This window comes from Entelurus aequoreus, linkage group LG06 (assembly GCF_033978785.1).
Source record: "Entelurus aequoreus isolate RoL-2023_Sb linkage group LG06, RoL_Eaeq_v1.1, whole genome shotgun sequence".
Taxonomy (NCBI): Eukaryota; Metazoa; Chordata; class Actinopteri; order Syngnathiformes; family Syngnathidae; genus Entelurus; species Entelurus aequoreus.
The window spans coordinates 25,593,160-25,605,717 of record NC_084736.1 but is presented as its reverse complement, the minus strand read 5'-3'; the positions used below and the strand labels follow the sequence as shown (position 1 = coordinate 25,605,717).

General features: G+C 42.7%; 1 protein-coding gene across 1 annotated transcript in view; it reads right to left on the bottom strand.

Moving 5' to 3' along the window:
• Positions 1 to 2,757: 2,757 nt before the first annotated feature.
• Positions 2,758 to 12,558, bottom strand: part of LOC133652037 (myosin heavy chain, fast skeletal muscle-like) — a 30,867-nt gene continuing 21,066 nt past the window's right edge. The window contains exons 11-40 of the mRNA XM_062050357.1: positions 12,440 to 12,558; positions 12,250 to 12,368; positions 10,020 to 10,169; positions 9,784 to 9,954; positions 9,398 to 9,707; positions 9,254 to 9,333; positions 9,067 to 9,154; positions 8,883 to 9,000; positions 8,630 to 8,753; positions 8,435 to 8,571; positions 8,101 to 8,356; positions 7,781 to 8,023; positions 7,538 to 7,714; positions 7,319 to 7,464; positions 7,151 to 7,241; positions 6,686 to 7,075; positions 6,491 to 6,617; positions 6,179 to 6,297; positions 5,905 to 6,101; positions 5,653 to 5,836; positions 5,406 to 5,571; positions 5,210 to 5,334; positions 4,826 to 5,134; positions 4,535 to 4,738; positions 4,331 to 4,456; positions 4,095 to 4,265; positions 3,860 to 3,964; positions 3,698 to 3,793; positions 3,487 to 3,621; positions 2,758 to 3,372 (exon numbers count right to left, since the gene is read on the bottom strand). The exon at positions 12,440 to 12,558 is cut by the window's right edge and continues 20 nt beyond it. Of these exons, the coding sequence (XP_061906341.1) occupies positions 3,349 to 3,372; positions 3,487 to 3,621; positions 3,698 to 3,793; positions 3,860 to 3,964; positions 4,095 to 4,265; positions 4,331 to 4,456; positions 4,535 to 4,738; positions 4,826 to 5,134; positions 5,210 to 5,334; positions 5,406 to 5,571; positions 5,653 to 5,836; positions 5,905 to 6,101; positions 6,179 to 6,297; positions 6,491 to 6,617; positions 6,686 to 7,075; positions 7,151 to 7,241; positions 7,319 to 7,464; positions 7,538 to 7,714; positions 7,781 to 8,023; positions 8,101 to 8,356; positions 8,435 to 8,571; positions 8,630 to 8,753; positions 8,883 to 9,000; positions 9,067 to 9,154; positions 9,254 to 9,333; positions 9,398 to 9,707; positions 9,784 to 9,954; positions 10,020 to 10,169; positions 12,250 to 12,368; positions 12,440 to 12,558 (4,807 nt within the window). The 3' untranslated portion in view covers positions 2,758 to 3,348. The remainder of the gene's footprint in view (positions 3,373 to 3,486; positions 3,622 to 3,697; positions 3,794 to 3,859; positions 3,965 to 4,094; positions 4,266 to 4,330; positions 4,457 to 4,534; positions 4,739 to 4,825; positions 5,135 to 5,209; positions 5,335 to 5,405; positions 5,572 to 5,652; positions 5,837 to 5,904; positions 6,102 to 6,178; positions 6,298 to 6,490; positions 6,618 to 6,685; positions 7,076 to 7,150; positions 7,242 to 7,318; positions 7,465 to 7,537; positions 7,715 to 7,780; positions 8,024 to 8,100; positions 8,357 to 8,434; positions 8,572 to 8,629; positions 8,754 to 8,882; positions 9,001 to 9,066; positions 9,155 to 9,253; positions 9,334 to 9,397; positions 9,708 to 9,783; positions 9,955 to 10,019; positions 10,170 to 12,249; positions 12,369 to 12,439) is intronic.

Sequence of the window (12,558 nt, the reverse complement as noted above, 5' to 3'; positions counted from 1 at the left end):
GCTCAGTGTTATCAATGCGCCGCTAAAATAGTCCGTCTGCGTTAGCGATCATAATAACAAAATCACTCAAATTTGATTAATTTTCAGGTCATGACATGAAAATGGAGTATTGTTTGCGCTTTCTGGATGTTTTTAGAGGGTTTTATGGGCGCAACATGGGACCCTCGATCTTTTGACTTAATTGTTAGCTATTTATTTACAATTTTAAATGCTTAAAAAAGCCAAGCATATGTGTTCTTGTCTTACATAAGGATTGTGACTAATAAACAGCACATCACTTTCTAATTTGTGCGTATTTCCAGTATGACTGATCTAATAATATGGTCAGAGTGAAGAATTGTTACTACGGTGACGTAGAATCTACGGAAATTGCCAAAGATATTCGAAGCGGAATCTTCAAAATGGCAGACTGAATTTGTGACATTCTGTGATGTTTAGAAGGTATTTACACATACTTTCCGGATTGTAAATACAATTGGCTATGGTTTAATGGATACAATGAAACACAATTGATATATTATATGTTCAAAATAAAGCATGTCTTGAAGGAGACATCGATAAAACGGTAAACACACCCGCAGCGTGTATAGCTCTGGCTGGTGGTTGTTTTTCCAGTACAAGTGAGTACATATTGCAAATGAATGCTAAGTTGCTAACGTTAGCATGTGCTTGATTTCCAACTTTACCATTTCACCACTTAAATACATCAGAAACATTGCTTGTTGTCACTAAACAATCTTCCATTTTGAACATTTGTCCCCTGTCTGCTGGCTCCAGGAGGACCGCCTGCAAAACCGGATGCCATCTTTGCAATTGGCGAGCGGATCAGTGCGCATGAGATATTGGAATTTAAAGCATGACTGTTGAAATGCAGTATATGTCATAATTAGTCGCTGCAGTTCCGCAATTTGTCCTCTGTGCTTTTTAAACGAGCCTTCAGGTCTCACTGGCATACTTTCTTTCACTAACAATCACATGGCGTTAAGTGTTGTCTTGAACTCAATTAGTTCTCAAGTTCCCTGAAGGCAACGTGATGGGGGTACCGCCCAAAGACATCTTATAAGTAGACGCAGCATTGGCTGCTGTGACGCGAGAAATTCGGCCGCCATCTTGAAGTGGTGATGAGGAGCCGGCGAGCAGCCTAAACTGACAGTTGACAGGTAGAAAACAAAGATGGTGTTCAGCGTTTTCCTGCTCAAATGAGCGGACTGTTGAAAATAGGAATCGGGGGATTACTTTTCACAAGTAAGATTTAACATTAATGTACTATTGGTTGTATTTAGTGAAAATAATATTACCACAAAGTTGAGAAGGAGCAAAGATCTTCAATGGTACTGAAATCGTAGCTGCTAGCAAACAAGAGTATGACCATAATAGAATTGCTTGTCAATGAAATTAATTAAATTTAAAAATGTCATACTTGAATAACATAAAGTTGAAATAAATGGTGAAGATAAAGATTGTAAAAGCCAACAGGGGTAAAAGTTAGGACCACAGTCCAGATTGTGTGTGTGTGGGAGGGTGTGTGTGTGTGTGGGGGGGGGGTAATATATGTTAGCTAACTAGACAATCAGATGGACAGTGGCTATACAGTATTATACAAGTCTAAATTTAGTCAAGCTTCAAGTAACAATATTCAAATACTAACATCGTTGGGTAAGACAGAATTTGGTTTTATTCTGAATCCAGTGAAACAGATTGGTGGTTTTAGCTGATATAAAGACTTTCAGGTGTTTATATATGTTTATGTTTAAGTATTTGGCAGACACTTTTATCCAAAGCGGCATACATAAAAAATACATATAAAACAATCACTGTAAACATTATCATTTAAGGAAAGAATGTAATACAAAATATAAATACAAAGTATCAAGACAGAATGAACTCTCTGCGGCTGCAGCAACAGAGATACAGTCTATAGGTCCCTAAAATATATAGATATCTAATGTAGTCATACATTGTTTATGTAGGATATACGCACGGATTATATTCCCAGTTTTGATCTTGGACGTCTGGTCACTTATAGCATATACGAATATTCTATTACTGTTAAGCAAACTATGAATAATAAAACACGCCACAACAAGTGTCCTTTATCATAGCTACACGTATGACAAAAAAACATGTGAAAATCAGTGGTATTCAGCGAGGTAAGATTAACTAAATGCGCTGACAGTTCATTGCTCCTGCCAAATGAATTGCACTGAGTGGAGCGGATCACCACTCCAAGATGGCGGCCCTGCGTCTCGTCAGCGCCAGTAGGCAGTAGCGCTCGATGCTGCGTTTACTTATAAGATGTCTATGGTACCGCCCCTTATCTTTTTTCAGAAATGTCTGTCACGAGGCCACGCCCCTCGCACGTCTTCCATTCAGTTAAAAGGTTGAAAAAATGTGAAACTGAACAAAAAATTTAAACTGTAAAAATTAAGATTTAAATCAGACAAAAACAGAACCTCAAATATCAAAATATATGAAAGTGAAAAATGAAAATAAAGAATTGAAGGTGTGAATCAAAATTCTGGTCAACCTAAAAAAGTGTGTGCATTTATTTTTATTCATAATTAACTGATGTATTTTGAAAATTCAAAATCAAAACCTGAACTAGTTTCAAAGTTATTCTTTATCTAGTACAAAACGTTTGGCCCTAATTTAGCTCCATGTATTTCAAATAAATACACGTGTGTTTGTGTGTGTCAACAGTCAGTCACACTGACTTCCTGTTTGTGTGGAGACGGGGAAAAAAAGACAAACACCACAAAAAGTTGCTAAATAATGTATTTAAATAAAAGAGAAGCATATTCTTTGTGTCAGCATTTGTAAAGTCACATGTTTGTTTCAGGACATGCTTCATTGTCAGTGGAGTTGAACAGGACACTGTCTCCCTCTGCTGGTAAAAGGCAGAACAGCTCCACAGGATGACTTAAAAGTTCCACATCCTCCAACAGGACACATTTATTATTTGAACAAAGCATTGGAACAAAAGTCTAAATATTCCATCTTCACGTGAGGTCACTGAACACTTGTGTTTTCTAGCAGTGAATAACCATCATTAGCATGGTTAGCATGCTCTTAAAACGGCTTGACGTTTTAGAAGAAATACCTTTTTAAGTTGACACTCTGTATCTTTCAAATGTTTAGCTGACAATCTAAGGAGTCATGGTGTAGTTACTTGCTTATGTTAGCTTCTGAAGCGCTGATGTGTGTTTGTGAGTGCCAAATTGTTTAATTGTGTTTTTTTGGCCTTACTTGATGTAATTGAATCTTGCTGCATGTTGACATGAATCATTTAAACAGATTTAATTCCGTATTAACTGCATGCGGTAACACGGCGTGTCGCTCCACTCTCAGCTACTCGCCTTGTCCCTCGGGTGGCTGAAATGCAACACAAGCAGAGAAGTTGTGATGGAAACAGTTTGAACCTGTTGGTTGTGATCTAAGTCACGGCAGAGAGGACTGCCGTTGGGACAGACAGTATGAAACCTATACCTTGGGCCCAATGTCGCGGCTCTTGGCTCGCATCTTGTTGGTGAGCGACTCAGCCACGTCAGCTCTCTCTTCGGCCTCCTCCAAATCGTGCTGAACCTTCCTGAATCTGGCCATGTGCATGTTGGCCTGCTCCTCCTGAAGGAGACACGAATGCTTGAAACAACAATAACCGGTGAGTCGTCACTGGTCATGACAATGGCGGCGGACTCACAGCTTCTTCTGCGTGACGTTTGTAAGCCTTCATCTTGATCTGGAGCTTGTCCACCAAGTCCTGCAGTCGAAGGTTGTTCTTCTTGTCTTCTTCAGCCTGAAAGAGGCAGCAGTCAGTGAAAGTCTCTCTGGCAAGGACCAATCAGTGAGAAGGTTGTGGTACCTGATAGCTAAGCTCTTTGACCTTCCTTTCATATTTGCGGACTCCTTTGATGGACTCAGAGGATCGCTTTTGCTCTGCTTCCGTTTCAGTCTCCAGCTCACGAACCTGAAGAAACATATTTTATGGAATACTAAGTTAAGCTAACTGTTAATATCTGATCCACTCAAAGGTAAGGTGTAGTCATAGTACATAGTCATGACACTTAAATAATTTGCTAAACCTATCATATTTATACCCTGGCCTCCAGCTTCTGTATCTGTTTCTTCCCACCCTTCATAGCCAAATTCTCTGCCTCATCCAGGCGATGCTGCAGGTCTTTGACCGTGATCTCCAGGTTCTTCTTCATCCTCTCCAGGTGGGCGCTGGTGTCTTGCTCCTTCCTCAGCTCCTCAGCCATCATGGCTGCCTGCACATGCAGCAACAGCGTTCAGAGTTCCGAACACAAACAGAAAGTTGATGGGAGCTCCTTACGTCAGTGATGGCTTTCTTGGCTTTGTCCTCCGCATTCCTGGCCTCCTGAGCAGCTTCTTCTATTTCGCCATGAAGCTGAGTAACATCTATCTCCAACTTCTTCTTGGTGTTCAGGAGACTGGTGTTCTGTTGATGTCAAATCAGAACTTGGTGATTGAAAACCCACAAAGACAACGGTCAAATGAGAGTTCTGATGAAAAACACCTGCGAATGAAGAAGGCCTGCACGCTCGCTAGTATCAATCAGCTCTTGTTCTGCCAATTTGCGGCTTCGTTCTGTCTGCTCCACGACTCCTCGAAGTTCCTCAATCTCGGCCTGCATCAAAGTGGTCCTGCGCTCCATCATACCCACTTGCTCCTTCATGTCATCGTGGCTTCTTAGTGAATCATCCAAGTGGATTTGGGCATCCTGAGAACATATTTTGTTTTCTTACAGTAATTTCATTTTGTTACACAATGCTCTTTAAAGTCAAAACAAAGCAACAAATATTCACACCTTCAGTTGCCCCTGGACATTCCTCAGCTGTTTTAGGGCTTCAGCCGCCTGCCTGTTGGCATGACTCAGCTGAATCTCCATCTCGTTCAGGTCTCCATCCATTTTCTTCTTCACTCTTAGGGCGTCGTTCCTGCTGCGGACCTCAGCGTCCAGATTGGCTTGCATCATTTCTACGACTCTATGGTTGTTCTTTCTCATCTGGTCGAGTTCTTGGTCTTTCTCCACTATCTTCCGGTCCACTTCAGCTTTCACTTGGTTCAGCTCCATTTGAATGCACAGAATTTTGGACTCCTCTTGTTCCAGGGAGGCCTGAGCAAGCAAACATTGTCACAGGTTACACTAGTTGATGCTCTTTTCAAATGACTGATGGCAAGACTTGGCTACCTCAGCTTCCTCCAGCGCAGTTTGCATGTCATACTTTTCAGTTTCAACATTCTTCTTGAATTTTTCCAATTCATGAATCATTTTTCCACTTTCCCCAAGCTGTTCTGTCAGGTCTGCTATCTCCTCTGGGTTTTTTATGAAACTCATTTTATGAAGCGATCTCTCAAAAAAATTATTCTACAAATGTTCAACTTACGTTGCAGGTTTTTGTTTTCCCTCTTCATTGTCTCCAGGTGGTCCAGGGCCTCCTCATAGGAGTTCTTCAACTTGAAGAGCTCTGTGCTTAGTGATCGAGATTCCTTCTGAGCACCTTCAAGCTCGGCCTGAGACTCTTCATACTTCTGCTTCCACTCTGACATAATCTGTATTCATGAAAACGATAGGATCTTCTATGTTAATGACAGGAAGTATTGAGTCAGACCTCCAACCTACAATCCAAACACCTTATCAAAGTTTCTTTGCTTCTTGTCAAGTGTAGCGGCTAAGCTGTTGGACCTTTCCACATCAACCATGAGATCCTCCATCTCGTTTTGAAGTCGCTGTTTAGTTTTTTCCAGCGAGGCACACTTTGAATTTACCGCCTCAATTTGTTCTTCGGCCTCTTGGAGCCGCTGTGCCAGCTTTTTTCTGTCAGAAATGACTTATTTCAGACTTTGTGGTCAGTAAAATTACTCCAAGTAGGCGCCTTAGCTTACTTTGCTTCCTCCAGCTCCTCGGTGCGCTGGATGGCATCCGTCTCATATTTATTCCTCCAGAGGGCTACCTCGGTGTTAGCTTTTGATAAAGCACGCTGCAACTCCGCCTTAGCCTCCTGCTCTTCCTCGTACTGTTCACGGAGGAGATCGCAGTCGTGACGAGATGATTGCAAACTGTGCGCCAGAGCGTTTTTGGCCTATGGGGAGATACATCCGGTATGAATAAACTCTACAAATAGCATAAAAAGTGTCTACAGTTGTGAGCTTTGATTACCTTAGTTTCCTCTTCCATAAGTCTTTTCAGGTCATCAATTTGTGTGGTGAACCCCTGCTTTCCTCTGGTCAGCTGGGATATGACACTTTCTCTCTCTTCCAGTTGCCGGGATGACTCGGCTAAGCCAAGTAGGAAAATATCAGTTTGACTTTCACAGTATCCTTTAAGAATCACCTCATAAGTTCAACTTGGAGCACATAGTGAACCAAAAACTCACTGTTTATTGGTTGATTAGGGTTTAGAGTATGTTAGTTTGGGCACCTGAGGGTGATTAACAGGCTAGTTCAATTCAAAGACATAGAATCCCCGTACCGTTCTCATTTTGAAAACGGGCCCTCTGATTGGTGAGATCTGAAAGGCTTCGCATGTTTTCATCGTTCTTGGTCTTTAACTCGATGAGCTGATCCTCCAGGGAGCGGCAGGTCTTCTCCAGGCTGACCTGTGCAAGTTGAAACATTAAATTTATCACAATGTCTTCGGGATTTTGAGAGCATTAACTGTTCTCACCTTGGTTTTAGCCACAGTTTCCATGTTAGTTGCCAAGTCATCAATCTCCATTTTGAACTCGCTCTTCTCCTTCTCAAGTTTTTGTTTGATTCTCTGCAGGTTGTCTATCTGCTCTCCGAGCTCGGCCATGCTGTCCGCCTGCTTCTTCCGCAGTGCGGCGGCTGTGGCCTCGTGATGCAGCGTTGACTCCTCCAGGTCTCGCCTTAGTTTCAGAAACTCCGCTTCTCGCTTCTTGTTCATTTCAATCTGAGCGGCAGTGGCTCCTCCGGCCTCATCCAGTCTCTCGCTGATCTCCTCGATCTCTCGGGCCAGGTCAGATCTCTGCTTCTCGATCTTGGCCCTCATGGCACGCTCAGCCTCCACTTCTTCCTCCAGCTCTTCAATTCGAGCCTTGAAACAGGAAAAGACAGGGCATTATACGAGTTACTGTCAGTGTGGTTCATGTTTGACTAAAAGCCTCTTTACATGGAGTTCCTTCAACTTCTTTTGAAGCTGATTGTTGATTGTTTGTTCATTTGCAATCTTGTCGACTAACTGGTTGTTTTCAAACTCTTTCCTGTGGTGACAAAAATATTAATGTGAGGTTCAACCGTCCACTTGTTCCTTTTACACTAAAACAATTCATCCACCTACTTCTTCATCCTCTCCTCCGACTGCTGTTTGTCATTTTCAACGTCCATTAGGGACTCTTGGGTAAGTTTTATGTCCCCTTCCAGCTTCCGCTTAACCCTCTCAAGGTCCAGGCGGATTTTCTTCTCCTGCTCAAGTGAACCTTCAAGCTAGAGAAGAAGTCAAGCGGCTCAAACCAGGTTATATGAATGAATGAACGTTTTGTCATTAGCTGCGACTCACGTCATCCACTTGCTGCTCAAGCTTTGACTTGGCCTTCGTTAGAGAGTTGACTTTGTCTTCCTCAGCTTGCAGGTCATCCATGGTCTGCTGGTGGGCTTCTTGAAGGGCCTTCTTTTCTTTGCTCAGCTTGCTGATGCTTTCTTCCAGACTTGCCAGCTCTTCCATTAGATTTTTAACCTGCAAGAGGGAAAACATTATCAAGAGTGTCATGAATGTCGTCTGAATAATGTCCAAGAATAACACCTTGTTTTCAGTGGCGTGTTTCTCTTTCTCCACTTTTGCCAAAGTTATTTCAAGGTCGTCAATGTCCTTCTTAAGCTCAGAACATTCGTCTTCAAGCTTTCGCTTCTTGGTGGTTAACTCAGCATTGATTTCCTCCTCGTCCTCCAGCCTCTCGGTCACTTCTTTTAGTTTGGCCTCCAGCTGGATTTTACTTTTAATCAAGCCCTCGCATCGTTCCTCTGCGTCACAGAGGTTTTCAGAGTCCTAAGTAAAAGAAAAAAAGACATCAGAAAATGACACACAATGTTTCATCAGCAGCTATAAGGCACAGTGACACTCACAGATTGTACTTGAAGTTGGAGATTATTCTTTTCCTGTAGCAGAGAAACCATTTTTTCCTCCAGATCTTTCCTCTTGGACTCTGACTTGGCCAGGTCCTCCTTACATTTGATGAAGTCTTCTTTCATGGTGGCCATTTCCTTTTCTGTCTCAGCGCTCTTGAGTAGAGGCTTGATCTTGAAGAAGAGCTTCATCCATGGCCAGTGTTTGACGTTCATGAACGAGCGCAGATTGTATTGTAGAATCCAGACACAATCTCTGTCAGAACCACAGATGACATGTTTTGGTCTTTGCACAAATCATTGCATATTCATTTTTAAATGTTTAACCTCTTACTTTTGAGCAATCAAGTTAGAGTATTCCTTTCTCATTAGGAAACCGCGACAAACAGCCTGTGTCTGTGTCACAAGCGAAACTAGTTTGTCATCTCGCAGCTCCTCAAGAGTTCCCAGTAGACCAGCTTTGAAGAAAACCTGGACACAAAACATCCTTTTATATTGAACCCATGTGGAAAAAGTTAAGAACGTATACCTTGGTCGTGCCAAAGCGGTACTCAGTGTGATCGACGTCAATAGAACCCAGGAGCTTCTCGGAAGCTTTCTTGCCATCGATGAATTGTCCCTCTGGGATGGCGCTGGCGTTCAAGATTCTGTATCTGCTCGTTTTGAATGAAGACAACATTTTGAGACTTCCCCAAATGTACATGTAAGTAAGTTATATTGTACTTCTACAGGCACCATGACTCGAGGCACATCTATGAGTATATAAAACAGGATTAAAGGACCTCTGCTTGAAGTCGGCGTACAGAATCCTGCTGGGAAATCCTTTCCTGCAAATGCGAATTCCTTCCAGCACACCGTTACAGCGCAACTGGTGGATAACCAAGTGGTTGTCCATGATACCTGCCAAAAAACAATGTGGGATTTATTTTGTGTTAAGTTCTATTTTTAACTACATATGTGTTGTACCTGGGGTTTTAACCTCATTTGGAATCAGACAACGTACAAAGTGTGGGTGGGTACTTCTCAAGTTAGTCATCAGCTTCCCGAGATTTTCCTATGAACGATATATTCCAAGGGGATGGTCAGCATAATATATAGTAAAGTTAATTTTGCTAATAATTGTTCACATAATGCTGACATAAATTCTTTATACCCTGAAAACTGCGGATACTGTCTGAAAGGAGCCACCCTTCTTCTTTCCACCTTTCTTCGCACCTTTGTCACCACCTGAGTCTACGAGACAGAAACAAAGAGTTTTGAGGACGTCACGGTGTACGTCCCTGTGCAAGTGTCTCACCTCCTTCAGCCCCAGAAAATGAGGCATAGAGGAAGGACAGCAGTTTTAAAGAGGACTTCTGGTACAGCTGCACCACAGACTCGTTCAGTGGGTCCTTGTTCTTCTCCAGCCAGCCGGAGATGTTGTAGTCCACAGTGCCGGCGTAGTGCACCAAGGAGAAGTGAGCCTCAGGCCTGCCTTTCACCACCTTGGGCTTTTGGAAAGCATTGTTTTTCCCAAGATGTTGGTCATAGAGCTTGTTCTTGAAGGAAGTGTCTGACGCCTTGGGGAACATACACTCCTCTTCGAGGATGGAGAAGATGCCCATTGGCTGGTGAATAGAGAAATACAGTTTTGTCATCGTGTCTGACCAGAGGCACCTTTTTGACTGCGCACGTGTATCTCACCTTCTCTATGAGCTCGATGCAGGCTGCCAGGTCCATGCCAAAGTCAATGAACTCCCAATCAATTCCTTCCTTTTTGTACTCTTCTTGCTCCAGCACAAACATGTGATGGTTGAAGAACTGCTGCAGCTTCTCATTGGTGAAGTTGATGCACAGTTGCTCCATGCTGTTGAACTTCATGAGCAAGTTCACTTTATGAGCTCTCTCCACGATAGCCACACCAAAATGAGGTAACTCACGTCAAATATTTCAAATCCAGCGATGTCCAACACTCCAATGTAGAACTGTCTTGGCTGCTTTGTGTCCAGCATCTCATTGATGCGTATCACCATCCACAAGAACATCTTCTCATAGACAGACTTGGCCAGAGCGCCAACTGCATTAGCGACCTGAAGTAAGAATGGGTTACGTTTTTACATCAGCTGTAGTCAGCACTTTGTAGCTATTAGGGCTGCACAATTCTGAGAAAAAAAAATATTTGCGATTTTTCTGTCAAACATATTTTTGTCTCAAGGCGCCAAACATTACAACAATATGCAATTATTTACCTTCAAACATATTGGGCTTTATGCAGACAGACTTAGAGCTTTTGTTTACGTCATGCTCTTAAACTGAAGACATAATCAGTAAAATATGTACAGTGTTTAATAATGTAATCATAATGTATAGTAATAATGCAAGTAAACATTTAAAACAGGGATGTCAAAGTCATTTTAGCTCAGGGGCCGCATGGAGGAAAATCTATTCCCATGTGGGCCGAAATGGTAAAATCATGGCATGATAACTTAAAAATAAAGACAACTCCAGGTTGTTTTTCTTTGTTTTACTTTGGCCAAAAATATAACAAGCACATTCTGAAAACGTACAAATCACAAATAATCCTCTGGACAAAACACTTCAAGTTTGTTGAAAATTCTGGGGAAATTGGTGCAGCTTCAAAAACACAATGAGCTTAGACTTGGTCTCAGTGTATCTACAAAGCAAGGATTAAACTTTAAATCACAGTCTTTCTGGGATTGAACAAAAAACACAACATGTAAACTCTTCTAGGTATCAAATACCTCCTTTGTCATGTCCATCAATTCAGTGCTAACTCAACAAACCGTAAGAAACAGAGGTAAAAACTATATTCAAAGGGGTTAAGGGTTCACTTTTCTCGTGACATTTTGGGGCAACAAAGGTGCCAAATGACGACGTGTTTGAAGCAGAAGACATAAAACGGCAGGTTTTAAGTTTCATGTGGGTCGAGGGTGAGGAGGAGCCACAGTCACCCTTTACTGTGTACCTCTTGCTTGGCCCTGGTATAAACCGTTTGCTTGCCTTACAGAATTGCTATTGTGACATGCAGTGGACACATTTAGAACAGCTGTTTCTTCCGTTAAAAAAAAAGGCAGCGCATTTTAAAACTTGGCAAACTCATCACGCGGGCCGGATAAAACCTGTTCGTGGGCTCACTGTTCACTTAATTCATCTAGCTGTGCTTCCATTGCAGTTTTTTCGCAAAATAAAAGTGGCATTTAAAAAGTTTCGATAAAGTACATTTGCGATTTGTAGGTGTTTCCACTAAAGGGTGTTTTGCGTCATGAGCCGTAATTCTCGTAAACTCTCATCCCGCGAGACTTTACTTTGAGGAAGATATTGCAGCAACCGCTGCTGCCGTGATGTCAGTAGAAGACGAAGGCAGCGGGTGATCGCTCAAAGGCAACGTCCGTACGGCCCCCTCGACAGGGTTCGGGCATGTGGGTCTCTCCTCGCCTGTGAGTTTGCTCTATTGCGGGGAAGGGACCTGCCAGATGACAAGGTGCTGCAGGTCCGCCTCGTTCGACCTCGGCCGACCAATCAAAGCGAGACCAAGACGACCCCTCTGCCCAAGTTGTCCTGCATTGCCGCCCCGTTGGATCGGTATTTAGGTGACCTAAATGCGAAAAAAATGTTTCCATCATGATTTCGCGAAAAACTTCAAAATCGAAACGTCTCAAAAACCATCTCATGAGAGCGCAAAAATGTTTGGGATATTTGAAAGTTTTTTCGAAAAATGTGTTTCCATTACCAGTTTTTGCGCATATCTACGATGCACAGATTGAGACTTCTTTCTCCCTGTTTGAAGAAACGCAAGGCTCAATAATTGTGATTGGCAAAACTGTCTGTCACTCAAATGCCGGTGACGGCGGAGAAAAAAAACCCTCCACCTTTTGCAGTTACGTTATCGCACTGATTAAAACCTCAATGTCGATTCGATGTCAATTAATCGCACAGCTCTAATAGCTATTGATGTTCTAAACCAAATCCAGTACAATCCTAGCAATTGATAAGTATATGGACAGCACCTGCTTTCTTGGAATACCCTCTGGTTATTGTACTTCTTCACACCCCTTACTGACATCTTTCTTAACCTTTCAAGGTTCAAAGTAGTCCTTAGAACGCTGGCTAGCTTGCCAATTCAAACTGACGTGGCATTGGAAGTGGTACCTGGGGAACCGTCTGGCCCTTTGTGACGTACTCATTCCCTACTTTGACGCGGGGGTAGCAGAGGCCTTTGAGCAGATCGGCGGAGTTCAGCCCCATGAGGAAGGCCACTTTGTCAGCCACTGAAAGAGAAATGACAACCTCGTTGCTCATGTCAATCTCTTCATTGATAACAGAAAGACCGTAGCTTCACCCTCGGTGCCGTCAGGCTCCGCCTGCTCCTCCCGTTGCTTCTGCTTGAACTTCATGTTGCCGTAATGCAAGACTGCACCCGTCAGCTTGTAGATGGACATCTTCTCTTCATTGGTGAAG